General features: G+C 40.6%; 1 protein-coding gene across 6 annotated transcripts; it reads left to right on the top strand.

The window, feature by feature from the left end:
• The first annotated feature begins 424 nt into the window (after nucleotides 1–424).
• Nucleotides 425–22,296, top strand: INTS10 (integrator complex subunit 10). Of its 6 annotated transcripts, none has more exons than XM_030491619.1 (18): nucleotides 425–622; nucleotides 2,291–2,358; nucleotides 2,620–2,723; nucleotides 3,724–3,863; nucleotides 4,713–4,794; nucleotides 5,109–5,249; nucleotides 5,598–5,769; nucleotides 6,214–6,383; nucleotides 9,946–10,079; nucleotides 10,861–11,014; nucleotides 11,677–11,759; nucleotides 12,595–12,747; nucleotides 13,855–13,963; nucleotides 14,342–14,421; nucleotides 14,927–15,089; nucleotides 16,161–16,254; nucleotides 19,942–20,019; nucleotides 21,917–22,293. In XM_030491619.1, the coding sequence occupies exons 1-18, from the start codon at nucleotides 494–496 to the stop codon at nucleotides 22,071–22,073; spliced, it is 2,211 nt and encodes a 736-aa protein (XP_030347479.1). In that variant the 5' UTR covers nucleotides 425–493; the 3' UTR covers nucleotides 22,074–22,293. The 6 variants fall into 6 exon arrangements, with proteins under 6 accessions (XP_030347479.1, XP_030347481.1, XP_030347478.1 ...); XM_030491618.2 differs by having other exon boundaries at nucleotides 436–622; nucleotides 10,858–11,014; XM_030491621.1 differs by lacking the exon at nucleotides 19,942–20,019.
• Nucleotides 22,297–22,410: the final 114 nt, after the last annotated feature.

Here is a 22,410-nt window from a genome sequence, read left to right as displayed (position 1 = left end):
AGTCACAAGCTTTGGGAGCCTTGGCTACACAAAATCACTACAGTCCTCTGCAAGTCCTCCTAACTCCCAAACGTGCTGCTCCACAGGCCCTCCTCAGCCTACCACCATGCTCAAAAGTCTTTACACTCCCTTGCCACTCTGTGCTCCTTGCCCCTTACTAGCTTCAGCCCAGTGGCCACCACAGACACATGGAATCGTATGCTGGTTTGGGTTGGGTTGGAAGGGACCTCAAAGATCACCTAGTTCCAACCCCCGTGCCAGGAGCAGGAACACCTGCATCCCAGCACCGAGAGCAGCAGGAACTAAGGAACTAAACGGTGCAGCGATGCCCCCCATAAGCCTTCCCACGTCCAAAATGGCGTCAGCAGCTCACCGCCTCAGCGCCCCGCGGCTGCCGAGGCGGAGCGCTGGCGCTGGAGACCCCGCCCCGGGCCAGCGGGGCGCATGCGCGCCGCCCGGCGGCCGGGCCGGGTCGGGCAAGGCAGGAGACAAGATGTCGGCGCAGGGGGACTGCGAGTTCCTGGTAAAGCGGGCCCGCGAGCTGGTGCCGGGGGACCTGTGGGCGGCCAAGGCCTGGCTCATCACGGCGCGGAGCCTCTACCCCGCCGACTTCAACATCCAGGTAAGCGCCGCCTCTCCCGCACCGCCGCGGTAGGAAGGCGCGGCGCGGCCTTGCGGCGGGCGCTGCCTGCCTGGCGCCTCGGCCAATGGGGGCGGAGGGGCGGGGCGGCCGTTGCCCGCTGTGGAGGCTGCGGCCGGGCCCGGCCGGGCACTGAGGGCCGGGGCCGGGCGGAGCGGCCGGGCCGAGCGCCCAGCGAGAAGCCTGTCCGGGCGTCCCCGGAGGGGTTGGACCCAGCACCCATGTTGTGCAGCGGACGCTCTTTTGCAGCTGTGTTCGCTGCGTTTTGTTGCCCGCTGAATGTGCAGGACGGTTGCAGGGAAGCGCAGAGCCGTGGTGCCACAGGTGCCCAGGTTCTCCCTGCGGTGTCCAGCGGTTGAGAGTAAAGAGGCGAGCCTGTAACTGCTCGTTGTGTTTCACTGCAATAAAATCCATTCCTGTGAATGCTTTGTGAAAGTGTTCATAAATATCAGGTTGGAAGGGACCTCAGGGATCATCTGGTCCAACCTTCCTGGACAAAGCATGACCTGGACTGGATGTCCCAGCACCATGTCCAGCCAAATCTCAGAAGTGTCCAGCACTGGGGAATCCACCGCTGCCCTTATTCCATTGGTTGGTTGATCTCAGGAAAAATTTTCCTCTTGTGCCAAGTTGGAATCTCCAGAGCAGTAACTTGTACCTGTTACCTCTCATCTTTTCCATGTTACCCCTTGTAAAAAGGGGGTTTCTGTCATCTTCGTAGCCACCGTTTAAGTACTGGAACATGGTGATAAGGTCTCCCACGAGCCTTCTTTTTCCCAGGCTGAACAAGCCCAGGTCTCTCAGCCTTCCCTCAATGACAGGCTTCCCAGTCTTTGTGGCCCTTCTCTGGATCCTCTCCAGCCTGTTCACATCTTTTTTGAATGGCAGGGACCAAACTGAACACAGCATTCCAGGTGTGGCCTGACAAGCGCGCAGTAGAGCGGGACAGTGACATCTTTATCTGTGCTTGTTTTGCCCTTGATGTAACCTGCATCCTGTTGGCTTTCTTTGCTGCAGCTGCACACTGTTAACTCACATGGAGCTTGCTGTCCCCAAGACCCCCACGTCCCTTTCCACAGAGCTGCTCCGCAGCCAAGTACATCCTCAGGTGCTAGGGTTTTAATAACTGAGGGGAAGGTCCCTTTCTGCTTCTTGTGTTTGCACATGCTGAAATATTTAGGTTTTGGGGAAAAAAACCCAACAAACAAAAAACCAAACACCCCAAACAAACAAAAAAAACCACAAACCCAAAAAACCCCAAAACCAAACAAAACCCCCCATTTCTAATAGAGATATAAAGAACCTCTCTTACATATGGCTTCTGTAATAGGTTGCGTTTTTGCATTGCATTTGACTGGAAACAAACCCTGGTAAAAAACCTCCTTGAATTCTCACAAAGTTTCGTATTTATGTAAAAATAAAGCCAACATGTTAATAGTAAAGTACTTATCATACAGCATTTTATGCCTAATTTAATGTGTGATTAGGTAGTCTAAGAACAGCTCCTAATTTCTACAGAAATGTTGCAATCCTTCAGTTTTCTGTTATTCAGACTGCTGTGGCAGATTTGGGACTTTTTTTATAGTGGAAGACTAATCTGATTCAGAAATGTGTTCAAGAAAGCTAATGTTCTGTTCTTCCATCTTGCAGTATGAGATGTACACTATTGAGAGGAACGCTGAAAGGACAGCGTCTGCGGGCAGGCTGCTCTATGACATGTAAGTAATCAGAGCTGCAACTCTACAGTTATGCCAGGTGCTTCTTTCCATAAATGTCAGAGTTTCCAGAAATACAATGTGTGTGTTCTTGGAAATCCGTGTGAATAAATTAAGTAGAAAAGGTCTTCTTAATTAAAGATAAACAGTAAAAAGGAGGGGTTTATTTTCCATCTGCCCATTCCCATTCTTTCATAGAAAGGTTTTGTCTTGGAAACAGATTTTGAGATCACTGTGCATTCCTTGCCTCAAACTTTATTACAGGTTTGTGAATTTTCCAGACCAACCTGCTGTATGGAGGGAGATTAGCGTTATTACATCAGCATTAAGGAATGACTCACAGGACAAGCAGACACAATTTTTAAGAGGTAAGAATTCTGTTCAATGAATAGAGAGAGTCTTGAAGGAATCTAAAGATAAGACCTCGGGTTACATACCTAGTGTAGCAAGTAAATGTTGGTCTTTGTAACTTTGCTTGTGGGCTGCAGGTATTTTTTTTGTCAGTTCAGCAGTAGAGACTTCATTCAGTGTCTTAGGCTTAGAAAACACAAAGGGAGAGGAGAAGCTGATTCCAATTGCTTTGTCTCTGATATAGGTAGTCTTAAGTCTGCCAGAACAACAAGCACTGAGAAAAGAGATTGCATGGGGAGTAAATGAAACAGGATTTAGGAATCATCATCCCACTGATTGTAGAGAGCAGTGAATGATCATAAAAATGGAGTGAATTCATACATATGAAGTGAGGCTTATGAAAATGAACACTGACCAGAAGGGCTTGGCGTTTACTGCTGGCAGCTACAGGCAGTTTTGAAAGCAGGATTTACACCTTAACGCAAATTATAATCTGCTGTTTGAATATATGCTTCAGAAGCTCTAAGGATAAGCAGTGTGTAACTGCATACAAGCTATTCCAGTTAAGGAAATACTTGCTTTTTCATGGCTTTTTTTTTTTTTTTTTTTCAGAGAGAATACATAAAACTTTCAGGGACAATATGTTTGTTTCTTTTTAGTGTCTTATTGGAAGTTTAAATTGAAAAAAAAGCATTTTAATAATGGAAGTATTAATTGTAGAAGTGGAATTTAAGTAAAACATTAAATGAACATTCTTGGAAAATCTTAAATGCCATACTACACTCATTAGCAGTCTTTCTGTGCACATAAATAAACACAGATAAATATTCATATGGTCTTTTCTGAAAGAAGCAGAGGGTTTTTTCCAGGCATAGATACTAAAAGCAGAAAAAAGCATAAGGGAATCTCTTTCGCTCTGCATGGCAAGGTGATGGTGACTAGTGTTTTACACGTTGTCAATAAGCTTTACAATTCAGACATAGCAAGTTAGAGTTTTTAATTGAATTTTTTTTTAAGGATTATTTGAAACCCTTCCTGGTCGGGTCCAGTGTGAAATGCTACTGAAGGCCACAGAACAGTGTTTTAACACATTAGAAAGGGCAGAAATGCTACTGCTACTTCTACGACGTTTCCCAGAGACTGTGGTGCAACACGGGGTAAGAGAAGAGACGCTCGTAGTAACTAATCAGGATATTGGGAATCTGTTTCTTGAAAAGTTTCTGAAATGTATTTTCCTTTGCCTAGGGAGAGGGTGAGTCTTTTTACTCATGTTTAATTGTGATCAATAGCTCAGATTGCTGTATCTTGAGGTTACCACCAGGAAAGAATTGGGCAGAAAACAAATGGAAGCAAATAAAACAATTTTTGTTTCATAAATTCAAAGAATATTTCATCCTTTTTAAAAAAGCAGAAATAGCACAAAAAGAGCGTGGAGGAGTATTAAAGTCTAAGAATATTGCTTCATCTTTTTGTCAGTAAACTCACATTGAAGGCATCGTGCTTCAAGGTTATGACTAGACGCTAAGCAGCAGCATTGTTTGCTTTGACTTGTGAAGCTACAGCTGGAGCTCTTTAAATGGTGACCTACTTTATTTAAGGTCAATTTAAGGATAGGATAAAAATAGTTTAAAGAGTATAGAACCTGTTAGTTCTGAGACTGACACTAACTTGTGCTAGCATGAGGCAGAGTGCAGAGTTAGTTACTACAGCTCAGATGACAAGCTGCAACTTTAGGGCCTGGTACCTCCATAGATATCGCCTGTTGGTGCATGTCTTTACTGATACAGTTACATGTGTAGTTTTTCCCTTGGTTGTCCTTTGCTACCTTCTGGCATTGCTCTTCAGCTGTTACTAAGTAGGGATAGTTTAACTATGTATTTAGAAACTAGCACATGCAGTTGGCATATGTAGTGAGTTGCTGCTCATGCATCCACTGAATTGAACTGCAGTTAAAAAGTTTCTAAAACCACTGGTCCAATGTTTGATTTTCACCTCTGCTTACACAGGTAGGCCTTGGAGAAACATTGTTAGATGCTGAAAGCATTGAAGACCAAGAATCCCCAGTGAATTGTTTTAGAAAATTATTTGGTAAGAAAATATTAATGTTCTTGTTTTATTATACAGCATTTTAGTATGGCAACATTCTGCATTCAGTAAGCTACTTTCAGGCTATTAAAATCCGAAAATCACTTTACTCAGAAGAGGCTCAGGCCACATTAGGCCAGGCGGACCACATGGTACAAATTGGTGTTACAGCCATTCATGTGAGGTTCTTTGTGATCCTTTGTGGTGTATGGTCAGCCAGAGGTGGAGGCTTACGTTGACGATTGAGAAACCTTACTTGGGACAAACAGAACAAACCCCACAAACCTAAAGGATTTTTTGTTTGTTTTCTATTTTAGTTTGTGATGTTCTTCCCCTAATAATTAACAACCCTGATGTTCGACTTCCTGCCAGCTTGTTGTATAAATACCTGAATAAAGCAGCAGAATTTTATATTAACTATGTAACTAGATCTACACAGACAGAAAGCCAATATCAAGGTAAGAATATTGTTATAAAATTAACCTTTCTTAGGATGTGTTTTAGCATTACTGAAGTGACATCCATAAATGAAAAAAAAAAGAAAAATCTTTACTTTCATGTAATGTATCCCATAAACAAGGATTAATAGTAGTAGTTGATGTTTCTTCGTTTTTTGACACCAGGTAAGAATCTTATGCAGCTTATCAGCTCTCATGTACAAGGAAGCAAAAATGCCTGCTGCTCCTTGATAGCCTTCTTGGTAAACAGTGGTTACCCTGAAAGCTCCAATGTACATATCTCCTTCTTGAAAATAAATAAGTTGGTTTGATTTCTTTATGAAAAGAAAAATGTGCTGGTTTTCCTAGGTTCACAAGATTCCTCTGATATTATGTCTCCAAGCAAGCGTAGCTCTCAGAAATATGTAATAGATGGTCTCACAGAGAAATCATCACAGATTACAGATCCTTGGGAGAGGCTATTTAAAATATTGTCTGTGGTGGGAATGAGGTGTGAATGGCAAATGGATAAAGGAAGAAGGTGAGAAATTTGTACTTTTCCAGGTATTTCTTCTCAAGGAGAATTTGGCTTTTTAATTCTGAAGAACATGGGTTGAAGAAGGATTTTAACAAGACGACATTTTGTGTGAAATCAGTGCAGGTTTTCTTTTAAGATTGCACAATGTAAAGCAAAAACATGGATTCTGGGAGCAATTTCAAATGAGTCTCTAAACTAAATCTTTGTTGATGAAAGTTGTGTGTAAGAACTATGGTACTGTGGAGTATCCTTCCCTGTGTGCCTCAGCAAAGAGAATCATTCTAAATGTTTAGTGAAGTTTCACTGGAGTGCACTCACAGCCTCCAATGACGTACAGCTGGGGGATATCCTCAGCCAAAACATTGTGTTTAATGTTCACTGAACATTCTTTCCTTTAGTTTCAGAGTCTGTGTAAAATTCTGAATTCTTCTTATCTCACTTCTTCAGAAGTTTTGGTGATATTTTGCATCGAATGAAAGACCTCTGCAGATACATCAGTAACTTTGATAGTGATGCACACATTAAATATAAGAATCAAGTAGTGTATTCCACGATGTTGGTCTTCTTTAAGAATGCATTCCAGTATGTCAGCAACATCCAGCCGTCGCTCTTTCAAGGTTAGTTTCTAATGTTTCAACTTTTGTAAAGAGTTCTTGGTGATTTCCTTGCTAACGTCTGAAAGATCATTTCTCATTAGTCTGTTGAAACTGTCATTTTACAGAGTGATATAGGTCTTTTTAAAAATTTTTCCAAGCCATTAGTCTTGAGAGCAGAAGTAGTTTATGACAACTGCTGTAGCGGATCAGACCAAAGATCAATTTAACTTAACACTGTGGTTTCAGCCTTGGCCAGCAGCAGTTAGTTGTCTAGCAAAGACAAAAGTAACAGAACAGATGTTATGAGAAACACCCCTAGGGTTGATTCCTGCTCTTTTATCAGCATCATGTTTGTTTGGTTTTCTTCTTTGGTTCTTTGAAGCTTATATTTTCTTGGCTTCCTTCAATCAAAAGATTGTACAAAAGCTTCCACAAAATAAGTGAAGATATTTTTACATTAGGAACACACAACAAATTTATAATTGATCAAATAAAAACTGAATAGGAAAAGATTTCCTGAAATTCATGAGCTTCCAAGTTTGCTTTCTTTGTATAGTTTAAGCATAATCTTTAAAGTGTGCTTTGCACGTTAATCCTAATTTGTAATTAATTTGTAAATTGAACGTTTCAAGTATGAATGTTATCTGTGCTTTTTCATGTCCACTTAAACCTGCATTTGGGGCATATCGGATTGCCTGGAACACCTTGGATTGCTTCTTCAGGGATTGACTGGATTTTTCAGGGATGGCTCAGAAGCGGAGGGAAGTCCTTTAACCTCCAGTTTGTTTAGAATTTACTGAAATAGCATCACAAAGAGGAATTTTCAACTCTTAATAGTGTGCATTTCCTGCTTCTTCAGTCATTGTTAGGGAATCCCTTGCAACAATAACAGTTGTCACCATAGGCAATTAGTACACTATAGGTAATTAACACTACAATTACTGATTCATGATAAGATTGTGTTGTTTGTTGTGTTCATAAATTTCATTACAATTTCCTATGTGCAGCAAATGATCATTTGAGTAACGAAACACTCAGTGCAAATGATGGGTTTTAAACAACTTTCTGTAAAGTTGGGTAATCAGTTGAATGGTGTCAGTAGATAGCTAAACTCAGAAGACAAATAACATGACAACTTGTATGCAAAGAACATGCAGTCACTTGAACAGATACAGGAACTAATGGAGTTGAGTTTTTTTTGCTCTATCCAGAGGAAAGAAGAGTTATGGTGGGGCACTGACATACTTTAACTGTGCGTGTAGTTTTAGCTGCTTGGTCCTGACTTGAGGAAGAAAGGAAGTAAAGCACTGGTGAAGATGTTACTTTATAAGTTGTGCAACTGAATATGTTAAAACTCATGTTTTCAGACTGCACTGAGATAGCAGAGTGCAGTCCCTTCAGTGCAGCATTTCTGGTACCCTCTGTGATTTTCTGACATCAGGAAAATATTTCCAAGACATCTTTGACTTATTTCTGCTTTAGCATTAAAGTCCAATAGCATTCAGTGCCTCTCATATCGTATCATTAGGGCTTTTCCTCTCTCTCTTTGGAGGGCTCACTGTGGGAATGTAGAATCCTGTGTATTTTGAAAGTGTAGCTGGGGGGGGGGGAAAGCTGTATTCTCCTTAATCCAGTAGTTCTGATCTTTGATCTGTGACTTTCTTCTCATGTGCATGGACTTGGCAAGAAACCTCTGGAGAGAAAACTTTTCAGTGCATTTCTCTTGCATAATTCATATCTGCCTTGCTGGAGACTTGAGAAATGAATGAGGCAATTCACACCTCTCATAACTTTCAGGCTGCCTGCAGGCTTGGCAGAAGTCACTGTTTGGGCTGATGCTTCTAGGGGGTTATTTATAACACTCTGTGCTAGAAATCAATTATAAACTCTGTAAACTTAGATTCTAGACTTTGACTAGACACAAAAACACAGCATTGCTCTTTGTATGGCTTTGTAACTTCCAGCAATGTAAAAGAAGGCTTGCAGCCCAAGTCAAGCGTGAGGTTAGGTTTGGTTTTGTTTTAAGACTGAAGGTTTTGGAATAAAAGCTGCAGTGCTCTTGCCTGCTACTGAGAAGAGAGCATTTCTTTGGAAAGCAACGCAGTTAACTAGTATTCATTCAAACTAGTATGAGTAAAAGAAAAACCCACTCTTTTCTTCTCAGGTGTTACAAGAGGCAGCTCTTGAGATTCTAGTGATAAAACTCTTCCAGCATCCTAGTTGTGGTACTTTCATATGTGTTTCTCATGGATGCTATTGTCTGCATTATGACTTGGCTCTGTTTTCAGTTCACACAGGTTAGATTCCAACACAGTGGAATACTGGTGGTACAGGAGAGGTGATTTAAATGTGTCGTCGCCTTTGTGTAAGGGACGTTTCATTGTGGTATTTAGTTTGAAACTAGTCAGAGGAGATAACATTATTTGTTTAGCATGCCAGGTTGGTTATTTCTTGTAAAAAATTCTGTCATAGTGGGCTCCTTACACATTACTTTTGGGTAGATGGAAAAAGCTTAATATAGGTTCTTTTATGTCAAGAGGTGAAATGGATTGTCCTTATACTAAGCTCTGAAATAATTTTTTTGCAATTATGAATGAGGTCTTAGACTCATATCTTTCTGCAGATAAAAGAAATGCACATACTGAAAATACTTGTCTGCACTACTGTCTTGTCTGGTAGAGATTTCAAAAAGAGAAAGCAGATTAATGGATTTCCCCTTTCCTTTATATTTCTCTTTGTCTGAGCTTTCCCTATATATATATATGTAACTTTCTGAAAAAGCAGAAAATGTTACCAGAAGGAAAACCTCCTCAGTAGTGGCCATGTACTACTGTTGTTTGAGATTTAGAAGTGTTGTTACTATTTTATATCTAGTGAAACTTAAGCACTGAGGTCTGAAATTACAGGTACTAGATGTCACTGGATGTTCCTTGACACCAGTGGAAGTAGAAGTTAAGCCTTTTGTGCTTTGAAATGAGGCTTCTCTAGAGGCTTTGGGGAGTGACGATGGGCTCTGGCAGTCAATTAAAGGTTTAATTCTGTATGCTGAAATTAGTGGGGACAAAGCTGACACTGAGCGATCCTTAGGGAGATCTTGTGATAAAATATACTCACTTCTTTGAGGCATCAGTGCCTGTCAGCATATTGCTTTGGGTTCTCACGTGAATGTTTCGAGAACATTGCTGTGCTTTGCCATGTTTGTGGCTGTTAACTTCAAAGCCAGTTGTTCCGTTGTACTTATATAAAAGCAAATAGTGCTTGATAAGAGAACACCTTCTGCCTGAGTATATCTTGTGACTACTCTGTTGGAAATAAAAGGATTCAAAGGTATTTTGAAGCTCCCAAGCAAATTCTTGTGGTGTCTGGTAAATGCATTCTGACCTTTACTGTAAGGCCGCTTTGGGAAAAACCATAGTTTTACCAGCATAGTTTAAGCTTATGCAACTTAAATGAACCAATTTCAGATTGTTTTCTCTAGCATTGCAATCATTATTTGTGAAGGAAATGAAACCAACTTGATGTAGGCATTAGATCTTTCAGATCAGTTTAGAGCCATCTTGAATTAATTTATCTTTAAATCCAGGTCCAAATGCTCCAAACCAAGCCCCCCTGGTTCTTCTTGAGGATGTGACCAACATCTATGGTGATACAGATATTGATCGTAACAAACACATACACAAAAAGAGGAAACTTGCTGAGGGAAGAGAAAAAACAATGGTAACTTTTCTAGACTTTTTTTGTCTGTAACAAGCATGGCAAGGTACTGCAATATAGACAAAAATGGCTTTGACACAGGTGTAATAGATGTAATTTTTAGAGCTACCCTGGAATAGCTGTTTATGACCACAATTTGCAAACAGATTTTTTGGCTAAAGCCAGCAGAAGTAAAACAATTTTTGTAGCAATTGCTGTAGACATGTATGTGCTGATGTGAATGCTTTAACTTGTAGGAGTTCAGCAGAGACTGCAGAAGCTGTTATAAATGGTAGCTATAGCAGTCAGATGTTCTACAGCTAAACCTCCAAATTAATTGACTTTTCATGATTAGAACTATGAATACATCCGTTTCTTTAGTCGTAGAAACCCACAATTTTATAGAATTTCTCTGCTGGCAGAAGTATGCAATTGTGCAAGAATTACATTTCCGTTGCATGATGCCACTTTAGGCTTAAACTAGGTGATAAAGCATGATGTGTGTACATACTCTAACGTATAATCTGGCTGAAGCTCAGTGGTGATACACAGCGTTTAACAGAATGAATTCTTTTGGGATATTGTTTGTCACACTATACCACTGAGTTTCTTGGTAGCAAATCAATTGTTGTACTGTTAAAACAAGCTAAGCAAAAAGACACCTAACAGCACTTACGCCAGGACCTTGGCATCTCTAGTACAGAATTGTTTTCTTGTGTTCAGTGAACTTCTGTGACTTCAGAGTCCTTTGAAATAAGTATAAGTTAAGAAATTAATGTCTTTGTTTCTATACTGACTCAAGCAGAGCTCAGATGATGAGGATCCTTCTGGAAAGGCACGAAGTCGACATATTACAGTAAACAAGGCAGATCTTGCAAACTCTATTGAAGTATTAGAGAGCTTTAAACTGGCAAGAGAGAGCTGGGAGCTGCTCTATTCTCTGGAATCACTCGACAAAGGTAAGGCTAACTGGTGGCAGAGTTGCATTTAGGCTTCATTGCTGTGCATAGAAGCCGTTTTACTGTTGTTAAAATATAACTCCTGTCATTGTGAACCCTTAAAATTGAATTTACTTTGGGTCCTGAGTATTTTTTATGTAAGTTCTAATAAGAAGCTTTATCAGTTGTTGCATTTCTGAATATTTTGTTCCTAGATTTAGTTACGTTTTTCATGCATCTTTGCTTATTCACACCCACTTCTCTTGGAAGCAGCTATTACTGAAGGAACAGTTGGTTAATAGTAGTGCTGCTAATTCAGTGAGGATGTGCTGCTAATGGCTGCTTTAGTTGATGCTGAAGATGTGTCTTTACTGTGTCTCTCCCTTTCTGATAATATCTGGTTTGATAATCTTGAGAGCAAATTTCTCTTCTAAAATGCAGGCAAATAGTACCACCTAGCTGCTTTTAGGTTTGTTGGGCACTGTGAATCAAAGTATGATTGTATAGGAAGAGAGTATCTGGTATTTGAGAGATTTCACACTCTTATGGTTTGGTTTGGGGTTTTTTTATTATTTTTAAATTCAGCTATTTTTTTTTCTTCTAGATAAGTGATTTTTTTTAACCCAAAGCCATGAAATGCTTCATTTTCTCTTTTACTTTTTCTTCTCTGACCACTTATGTAGAGTTCACCAGAATTTGTTTGGCATGGAAGACGGACAGCTGGCTTTGGTTAAGAATCTTTCTTACAGACATGATCATCTACCAGGTAAAAAAAAAATGTAGAAACTAGTAAAAATGACACTATTACATTACTCTTTCTTCTAGTGAATAGCTCTTCTGATTAGCCAGCTTGACTGCTTTAAGTGTCTACTGATTTTGTCCTTTCAAGCATGACCCTTCTGGGGATGGAACCATACCATTCTTACCACAACTTGGGATATTCCTGTACTGATAGCTGTTTGTTGAGTTTTGGCATATGGAAAAGACCTCTGTGGTGGTATTTTGACCAGTAGATATATATTTTGACCAGTATATATACTGTTCTATATAGAGAGAGAGTGTTATGGAAGGAAATTGCATTTTATTCATCTGACATGCATTATATTGCAGCACAATCAGAATAATTTTCAAGCAGCAGAAGATTTTAACATGTCTCAGTTAAAATTTATCACTCTCCTCAGAAATCAGGGTGGTTGTGCTCATTCCAGATACTATCTATAGAACAAAGCTTGTTCTTTTATATTTTTCCTTTGGGAAATATTTTTGCCTGTACTTGTACCTGAACAGGAGCTAATTTAAACTTTATTCCTCTAAATAAAGTAACGATTAACCCTGAAGAGCACAATTATTTGTTTCAGTTACAAATGTGATTTCTAAGCAGGCTTTTTAAAGCAGAATTCTGTTTGTCCTCTCACTGCCTTGCAAGTGATTGATCCACACCCCTGTCACCGGAGAGTGTTCTGCTAGATTAAAATTCTGAAGCCCTGTTACTTGGACACACTGTGTTTTGAAAGCTTTCTGCAAGGGAAATCTTATTTCTGTCTTTCTACCCAGTGTATACAGAAGACCCTAACACTGTCTTTTTGTATCTTTTTTTTAAGGGGCAGTACAAAAAAGCAATTAGCAGCCTACATCACTTAGCAGCTCTTCAGGGCTCTCATTCTCCACAGCAAATTACAGGTCAAGGATCACTAGAAAGTCAGAGAGCACTAATCCAGTTAGCAACATGCCACTTTGCCCTTGGGGAATATCGGGTACGTACAGCATCCCACACAATGGTCCTTCATCATCTGGCCCTGTGATTCCCGTTTGTCTTCTTCCTTTGAATTTTCCCATTAGCTTGCTTTCAACAGGGTATCAAACATACTGAAAAATCCATGCTTCACAGGGAGAAGAATTGCGCTTCCTGGCACATTACTGACTGTCCAGTAGCATCTCTCTTAAATAGTCTGGTAGTTATAATTTGGGGGGTTTAGTTGCAATTTTCCATGGCTACAAGTGTTTGAGTTGTCCGTGAAAGTAATCTTAAATTTGAAGTCCTTAACTTTACTGAAACAGTGTCAGATACTGAGGGGAAAATTTTTAGGTATAGGCTTCATGTGGCAGGGGAAAGAAAAGGTTTGTAGAAAAGAAAATACTGTGATCATCTTAGAAAGGAATTACTTATCAGCTGACAGTATAAGAGACTCTAGAACAATATTGCCTGGGCTGATCTCTGAACTTGCTTTACCTTTGCAATATACATACTTTGTGGTTTTAATATTACAGGAGTGCATGGTGGTCTTAGGTCAGTCAGTGTCAGCACTAATAGTACAGGCTATGTCTCTTAGGATCTAGCGTCATGCTAGTGCTACTGAGCAAGTCTTTCTGTCCCTTCCAGTTTACTACTTTTACTGGAAAGCTGATAATATCCCCACAGACCTCTTAGTATCTCTAAGAAATAGCATTAAAAATTCATTGCATTTCTGTCATGCTGTCAGATTGCCATTTTCCTTTCTATTTTTACTATGGACAGAACAAGCTTTTAAAAGCTATTCTAAGAATTCATTTGAAAACTTAATCCTTCAAAGTAAAATAGTTTCTGATTGCAGTTGTACTGGTCTTACACTCTTGAGATGAAGAATGCCAGTGCATATTTTTTCACAATTCAGATTACTTAGGAAAGCTCTTGGAGATTGTTTAGTGAGAGCTACGTCTTTCTGCTCAGCCAAACTAAGTTATGCATTAAGTCCACTCAAATTCTAGCAGAAAATTTTGTGATTGTTTTTTAAGTTTGCATATCTGAAATATTTACTCATAGATGAATTTGAAGAACTTCAGTTAGGCTTAGCATTATCATGTCCCTCTTGTTCTTTTTATAGCAAACCTGCGAAAAAGTGCTTGACCTCATGTGCTGTATTTCACTTCCAATACAAGAAGGGGGTAGAGTACAAGAGGAGCAACCTAAAGTAAAGTCTAAATTCAGGAAAGGTATGGAACTGCTATAACCTAAACTCAGTGTCAGTTCAATTTTAGTTCATGCGTTTTGGTTGAGTATATAGTTCTTCTCCTTTTGTATTACAAAATGGGAGGAGGTTCTTTATCCCCTCTTCTTTTTGTGAGTGATTTTCCTGCTGGTACCCATAAAAGTATATTGGTGACAAATTCCTCCCACAGGAAAAAAGAGAAACAAAAACAAATTAAAATGTGTAACTTCATGTTTTGAATCATTCATAATATACCTTCAAAGTTTTTCTTCCTACCTGAGATTTGGCAATTGTAGATTTCTTTCGCTCCATTCTAATTTCTTCCAAACTTAGATAATCATGATACCACTAAAGAAGTGTATGATAAACTGTTCTGTTGCAGGGTCTGATTTGAAGCTTTGGCCGTGTACCAGTAGAGCAATCATGCCTTACTGCCTTCATCTACTATTAGCTTGTTTCAAGGTAAGCTATAAGGCTTCAAATTCTAGGCTGTCTCTAAGGCCTAGTTTATGTATCTGGAGTCCCAAAACTGCATGGCCTTATCCCAGTGGTGTGGCGAGATTTGAAGGGCTGTGCTTCAAGTGCTTCTCACCTAAATAGGTTTGTGGAGGCTCTTTTTTTGCAGGGGAGGGAGTGTTGATGAAGGAGGGTTTGTTCTCTTTTTTTTGTCTCTTATATTTGTTTTAGTTCTGGGCAGGGAGATAAAATTAATCTCAAGATACTTTTGTCTGTATTCAGACTTCCCTTATAGGTCAGTGGAGAGAATATGCTTCCATAGAAAGAAATAGAAGCCAGATACTCTGGCTGGAAACGTCCAACCTATTTTAAATGTATATATTAAGGCAGAACGAAATACACCCCTAAAAAACTTCTTGTGTATTTGCACAGATGTAGGTGAGATGAATCCTGTATATTTATAAAAGTAACATGTGTTTCCTGATTGTCTCTGCCAATTTTTTCCCTGCAGCTCAGAGCTTTCACAGACAGCAGAGATGATATGGCGCTGGGCCACGTAGTAGTTCTGCTTCAGCATGAGTGGCCAAGGGGTGAGAACTTGTTCCTGAAAGCCATCAACAAAATCTGCCAACAAGGAAACTTCCAGTATGAGAATTTTTTCAACTATGTCACGAGTATCCTTTCTGTAACCAAGAACGTCTTTCACATCCAAAACTGTGTGCTGGGGTCTTGAAAAAGCCATTAGATAGTTTCAGCAGCAGTTCTCTCCCTGAATCATATTCTGTGTGTATTTCCATACCATGTAAGCCTCTTGTAATAGGCGGTAGTGCACAATAGACTGTAAACGTGCCTCTTGTCACCTGTTCTGGCAGCTGAGGGTACCCTGAAGTACACTGCAATTGCACTTCCATTCAGAAAACCAGCAGCAGCTCAGGCTGCCCCTGCAAGTGATGGCAGTCTTTCCAGTACAATATATAGGGCATTATACTACAAAATTGTTAACAGAAACGATAAAGTGATACCTGTGCTTCAAAGCGTTGAATGATTTTGGCTGTTGTTCATGAAATGCTTTGTGTGGGTAAGATTTTTGGATTAAGATAAGGAGCAATGTGAAAGTTCATGCAAAGCATGTCTCATTTCTGTACTCCAGTACCTGACATATGCTTGGACCAGCATACACACATGTGGACAGTTTAGTGTTTAGCCTAAACAGACATGCAGCCATGGTCCCTAGGAAGCAAGGGGTCTAACTCCTGTCTGAGACAACTTAAGAAAAAAAAGCTCTGGTGTTAAAGGAGGGAAAGAAAAAGGAAGAAAAGCTATATAAAGGGACGAAAATAGAAAACTAAAAAGGGTGGTGTGTGCCACTGTCACGGCATTTCCTTCAGTCCCAGCACTTCAGTTTGTACTGCTTTGATAAGCTGCAGGACAGGCAAAGCAAGTAAAACCAACCAGGGAATTTGAGGAGAGGAGATTTCATTACCTGTGTCTGACTGTACATGTGAAGAAATGAAGAAAGAAAAAAAATTCACTCCTGTGTTTTGTACATTAAAAAGCCATTTCTCGTGAATTTGTGGAGGATTATCAGTACATACTGTGATGATCTTTATCACTTTTAAGAATGAGAGACTTCGATAGCTGTTCATTTTGACTGTCCTTTCAGCAGTGTGGCTTGAGGTGTGAGGGATAAGAAGGAATGTTCTCTATAGCTTTGTCCCTACTCAAATCCTTAATGTTTTCTTCAGATATTGATATGTTGGAGGAATTTGCTTATTTAAGAACACAAGAAGGAGGGAAAATTCATCTGGAACTACTACCAAATCAAGCAATGTTGATCAAGTAAGTATAAAAAAGCATATACTGTTTTCTTTGGGGTGGAAAAAATGGGAGCATGTACTGGTTGTCTTTGTTTTCATGTAATCTTCTGGATAGTAAGCTTGTCATGTCTTTGAGCTTAAAGTTAATGAATTGGCTAAGGAGTTCAGACAAGGCAGCGAGCTGCATTTTCTGACTCTCCTGCTGACTTGTGAGTTGTTTTTTTTTGTTCTTCAACTTTAAACTCCTACTTTTACAGAACTTTATTCCTAAATGTGGCATTTGCTTTAGAATAATTGATATTAAAGTGATTACAGTATTGCTCTTTCAATCAGACACTTGGACTTTGCAGGAATTCTTTAAATAATCAGGTCTCAGTGCAAGGTGGTGTTACTAATTTTGCTGAAGGGTGATGCTAACCAGAAGGCACTATTTGTTATAAACAAAATTATGAAAGACCACTGAATGATTAAAATCTTAGGTATAAAGCATAAATTAAATTATACTCCAGGTAAACTCTACTAACCTCTGTGTCAGAACTAGCAGGTCATCTCTTGCTATGTACTGAACAAGCTTATTCTGCTTAGCTGATTATGAGATGCTGAAGAAATTAATAATTTGGATTAACTTCCTAGGTGTTCTTAGTTTTGAGTCAAGACTGAACAAGTATCTGCTGCAGGGTTTTAGTGGCAGAATGTTTTGGAACATCCTGCTTATTTATTAGCACTTGTGGTATTTTGCTTTATAAGAGGGAGAGTGCTAAAGTTTGTTGAAACTCCAGTTTGGGTATAGTATTCTGGCTATTCACTAACAAGAAGTGGGCTAAAGTTTTCCAAAAAATGAGACCCTAACATTAGACAACTGGATCGAAATTCAGACTAGTAAATAGATTTTCCAGAGTTCTAGGTAATGAACAGAAAAATTGGATACTGGGTGTAATTAAAGAAAAGAAAAAGAAGAAATACAAGTGCCTCATTATGTGACAGAGAATTTTCTCTTTTAGGCTCTAGATTTTCAATTTCTTACCCCCACTGCTTGTAACCAGCTGTATGAAAACGAGAATCAGGGTATGCTGTACTATGTATGATGTCAATAAGCTCTGTCAGCAAGAGGGCATAGCACCCAAGACTATGTCTGGTAACTTCTTAGTTGCTATCTCAAGTTGGTCGCAATAGTTCAGTGCTATTTCTCTGCATCGTGGCTTTTATTTCGGTTGGTGTGGTAGCTGTTACTTACTGTTCCAACCCCACCAGTCAGGAAGTAGATAGCGAGCAGCATCTCTAGCAAGACAAAATCTCTCTTTGACTTAGATAAAAATGTGCTGGCACAGCTGTTTTGTGGGACAGTGGTTGGTAGGCTCAAAATCTGATGTTTCAAAACTATCACGGATTCTGGTTGTATGAGCTGCTGCACCATCGTAGAACCATAGAATGGTTTGGGTTGGAAAGGACCTTAAGACCATCTAGTCCCAACCCCCCCCGCCATGGGCAGGGACACCTCACATTAGACCGTGTCGCCCAAGGCTCTGTCCAGTAATGAGCAGAGGCAGCTCAGATGCTGTGCAGTCGCACACAGGAAGACTCAATCTTGAGTTTGCCACAGCAGTCCAAAGACAAAGCAGTTGCTCCTCTGCCTAATCTTTCCTCAGCATGAATGTACATAGCAATCCTGCATCTTCATTGATGGAAAGTGTATTACAGATATTACATGTTTGTTATAAGGACAGCTTCTTGTTTTATGACTTACAGGACATTTTCTCCCCAGGTGAATTCCCCATTCTTCTGCCACTACTTTTCCTCAGTACCTATGCTTCATAGGAAATTATATTTATTTTTCCAAACCCAGGAAGGCAAACTGCAAGGTGGTTTTCAAAAGCTGAAGTATGATCTTTGTAGCCTGCAGACGTGCAAACAAGTCCTGCAAAATATATATACAGCTTGTAAAAGCTCCCTTTGCTTGTGTGTGCTGTGGGAATGTGAAGGTCCGTGGTTTTGGTTTAACTGGTGATATAGCCAGCTCATTCTGTTTGCAGTGTCAGCAAGACTTCTACGGCGAGTTCTGCATTCAGCCACTTAGCACTTTGGAACTCCATTCTAGACAAGCCAAGTTTCAAGTTTTACCATGTCAGTGGTGGCAGTGTTAGCTAGTGAGGAAAAAGAGGAAAAGAACAACATGCAAGAAATGACTGATTAATATTGTGCTCCTCTTTTTGATAAATCTTACTCTAATAAGTCTAATCTTAGCCTACCGAGCTGCAGAAGTGGGATGTGAAAGCTGTTGAGTGTTCTGCCTCTACTCGCGTTCCCATCACATCTCTCCCTTGGGGACAGCGGAGGAAAACCTCAGTGGGTTTGAAGGGAAACAAAGTGTGTTGAAAGTGTACTTTTTATTCCGACTGGGCTCTTGGGTATGCTTAGTTCTGACTGCAGACCTTGCAAACAGGAATGGAGACACAGTTGTGCAGAGTCCCTTTCGCAAACGTCTGCCACTCTGGGACCAATAACATCTTGCTGTTTCTTCATATTTCTGTTCCCTGTGTCCATTTTCGTAAGCTCTGGGCTCATTCATGCCAAGAACTCATGGAAAAAAAATCTCATTTGATTGAATAATTCTTGTGAATATTTTATTTCAGGTTATTGTAGAGTGTTTCTGTACTACTAAAATGTCCTGTCTTTACTTGACATTTATAAGTATAGCTCTCCATCTGTATTCGTTAATAAATTACAGATACTAGCCAAAATGCCCACCTGTGAGATTGGACAATAGGCCCCTAACTTAGTATTATAGGTATGTGAGCGCAAGTCCTGCTTCCTCTGTGGGGGTGCCTGATACGATTTAGGTTAAGAAGCTAGGCCTGTTCTGTATACACTAAATTTTTCGTTTCTCCTTCGGTGGGGCACTGGATTTGCTCTAGGCTGGACATAAGAAGTTACTATCTTGTTACACACAGCACACAGAGACAAGGACTGAACTGTGAAATTCAGTCCTTGAACACACAGGAAGACAAACTGTCTTTCAGCTGAGACACCTTTTGGTGGCTAGTTCGTGTGGCCCTGGTCATAAATGGGAGGTTGTTCTGAGTAGGTGTTTGTGCTCTGACATTGTGTCATCCTCTAACAGCCATTTTTGTATGCAGTGTGAATTTGAAAAGGTGAAAAAGGCCATCTGTAGGCTAATGAAAAGATACTTAGGCAACCTGTAACATACACTGTTATGTACTCAACTTGGCCAATACCCGCTGTGCATGCACTCGGCTTGGGCTCAGCAGCAAATCCCTTAACTCCAGGTTGTGGGCTCTCCTAGTTCACTAACGCGCTCTTGCCGCTCTGCAGGGAAACTGTGGTATCCGCAGTGCTCCTCTGATTAAATCTTCTCTGACTGACATGCTTCCTGGGAAAAGCTGGCACAGTTCATCAGCGTACAAATGTGAATTGGTTTTGCACCTTCCGCTGTCCTTTCTGCCGGTGTAACTGTCCAAAAGTATGGGTATATGTTTAGACCACAGCTGCAGAACAGCCTTGCAATGAAATCTGGGGGTACTTGCATGCTTGGTGCTGTCAGGATCCTGCACCCCTTTGGCTGCCCGGTGGTCATACTGCTGTGTGGTCTCACCCGAGTTCTTTGTAGCCCCGTTTTCTGGAGAGTTGTTGTGCACCGGAGGGGGAGTTGGTGTGTGGGTCTTTGAATGCTGCTGTTTGCTGTTTCTTAAAGGACTTCTAGCCCTCCCATGGGGTTACTGCAGCAGGAATTCATACCTGTGCTACAGCCCAGCATACAGACTGCTGACAGGTACCAAGTGGAAAAACCCCGCTCATAGTGTGCTGTGTTTCGTCAACATGTTTTACTGCCCATGGTTTTCAGCAATTTGTTACTCAATATTTATCTTTTTTTTTTTTCCATTTGTGCCTACATTGCCTGGCAAGCCATGTTGTTCTATGATAACATTTATTTTTCTTTTTTGCATAAGTTGCCAGTATCTGTGTCCTTTCAATTTAATAATCACTGTTGAATTTAAACACAAATGTAGAAATCCTGAAAATGATACCAATGTTCAGTCACATATTAGCAAGAGTATAACCCTTTCTTTCCAAGATACTGGTTACAGGATCCGTTGGTAGCTATTCATTTAAGTTGTTCTGAACTCTGTTTTCCAGCTGTTACATGACATATATCTTCAGAAGTGCTGCTGGCTTGTTCAGTAGCTGTAGGTTGGATGTTCTCCTTTAGAGTGTAACTGACTATAGCACTTGGCTGCCAGATGGAAAACAGGGCTTACCCCATAACCTCTGAATATGCTGGAGTGTTTTCAGTGCAGTTCTGCATCACTGAGTCTAGCTCATCAATGAAGTGCCCAGAATGCTCCAGGCTAGCCTCGTCTTTGCCTCCTCCATGTGTTACAGAGGTCACTACTGTTTTGGCAGAGAAGTCTCTTCTCAGCTGCTGGACTTGCTGATTTAAGTGAAGGTGGGGTGGTATTGGTGGTGAGGGTCATTCCCAGACTTTTCCCTATCTTGTTTCCAGCATCTCTGGATTGGCATGGCTGCCCTCACCCTTAAGTTATTTCCTTTCTGTCTTTCAGTGTGCTTGCTGGATTTGGTCCAGCTCTTCTGTTCTTAGCCATGACTCAGGACTTGTCTCAACATTAGCATTATGCTTTTCTCTCTAATTTATGCTGCTCCTCTAGTAGCGATAGGCTGTCATTTCAGGACATATCTTTTGCTTCCCTTCCCAAGTATGGCTTGCAGGTAGATGTTACAAAGTCTTGATCCAGTTCTGCATAGTGCAAGTGAAGTGTAGTGCTTTGGTGCTGCAGAACATTGTTTTAAGGGCAAGATGGAGGATTGAGTGCTACAAGCCAGGATGAGGACAAAGAACTGTTGATAAGAACAGCATTTAGTAGGGCAATATCCCAAGTTTCCCCAGCCAGCATCACTTTAGCTTGCTCACTAGCTGGGCCTTTGTTCTGCTTGAGAACAAGTCCTAAACTTCGGCTCAGAATAAATGTAATCCCTGGCTGGTGTCTAGTATCTCCACAAGAGCTGGCTTCTACTGACACAGACTCACAGCCTGACTTGCTTTGAGCTTTGTCTTGGCCTGTGAAATGTTCACTGTGCCTTTCATTAGTTAGAGAGTTATCAGTGCCCCCAGGATTGTATAGTGCCTTCCTGCACATTCCTACTGGTACAAGATACCCTCTGCTCTTCATGGTGGTTGCTACCCGTCCCCTTCCTCCAGAGAAAGCAGGTTCATCTTTGCACTCTTCTTTCAACCCCAACCATTTATAGAAGTGATTACAAGGAGGAAGTGGCCTGGGCAGCAAAGGTAGAGGGGGGGAAAAAAATAACCCACGACCTTTCCCCAAGCAAGAATTCTGTACATAACTGGGTTAAGACACTGGATTTTCCTGTTAGCCAGAACAGCAACATTTTTTCCCCACAACAATCATTATCAAAGTAGTGAGAGTATAGACTTTTATGGAACTTGTAACTGTTGAAAGACTTGCAACTTATTAAACATGGGTTTTCTTAAAAAATAGCATAGCACAGGCTGTTTGGCTCTCCATATATAAACTCAGGTATGGACAGTAGATACATAGTAAGTGACATGCAGCACCTTTTAAATTACTGTAGTACACCAAATAACCGTCACTTGATTTTGTCTGTCTCTCTCTCCCTTATGGCTGAAGGCATCACACAGTTACCCGCGGTATAACTAAAGGAGTGAAAGAAGATTTCCGCCTGGCCATGGAGCGCCAGGTCTCGCGCTGTGGGGAAAATCTCATGGTGGTCTTGCATAGGTTCTGCATTAATGAGAAAATACTGCTGCTGCAGACTCTCGCTTGAATGGACTGGATCGTGATGCAGAGTCTCTTACAGAGAGAGGGGAAGGCTCTTCACTGTATGAACAGCATTGCGGCAGTGAAAAATCGTTTGTCCAGAGAGTCAAAGAGGTTCCCTACGAGGTACAGGTTCTGCAATACACAAACATTACTCAGTGTTTGTTCACCACTTAGTTTTCTTATGTGGGCAGATCGAACTTTATAAATGAAACTTTTTTTAAGAAGTCTTCTGTAATGTCCTATTTGTGGGTTTTGTTCTTGTTTTGGGGGGTTTTTTTGCATAGCATTATATTAAGGTGGATGTCGGTTCTTTCTGTCTTTATACATACACAGAGAACATA

This window comes from Strigops habroptila, chromosome 7 (assembly GCF_004027225.2).
Source record: "Strigops habroptila isolate Jane chromosome 7, bStrHab1.2.pri, whole genome shotgun sequence".
NCBI lineage: Eukaryota > Metazoa > Chordata > Aves > Psittaciformes > Psittacidae > Strigops > Strigops habroptila.
Note: the sequence above shows the minus strand (reverse complement) of the source record. Positions and strands in the feature narration are given on the sequence as shown.

Excerpts from the sequence above, each read along its gene's own strand:
- INTS10 (XM_030491618.2), top strand. The coding sequence starts at position 494 with ATGTCGGCGCAGGGGGACTGCGAGTTCCTGGTAAAGCGGGCCCGCGAG. Across the intron at positions 15,090-16,160 it reads TTTTTTCAACTATGTCACGA|ATATTGATATGTTGGAGGAA; the intron begins GTATCCTTTCTG and ends TGTTTTCTTCAG. Across the intron at positions 16,255-19,941 it reads AATCAAGCAATGTTGATCAA|GACTTCTAGCCCTCCCATGG; the intron begins GTAAGTATAAAA and ends TGTTTCTTAAAG.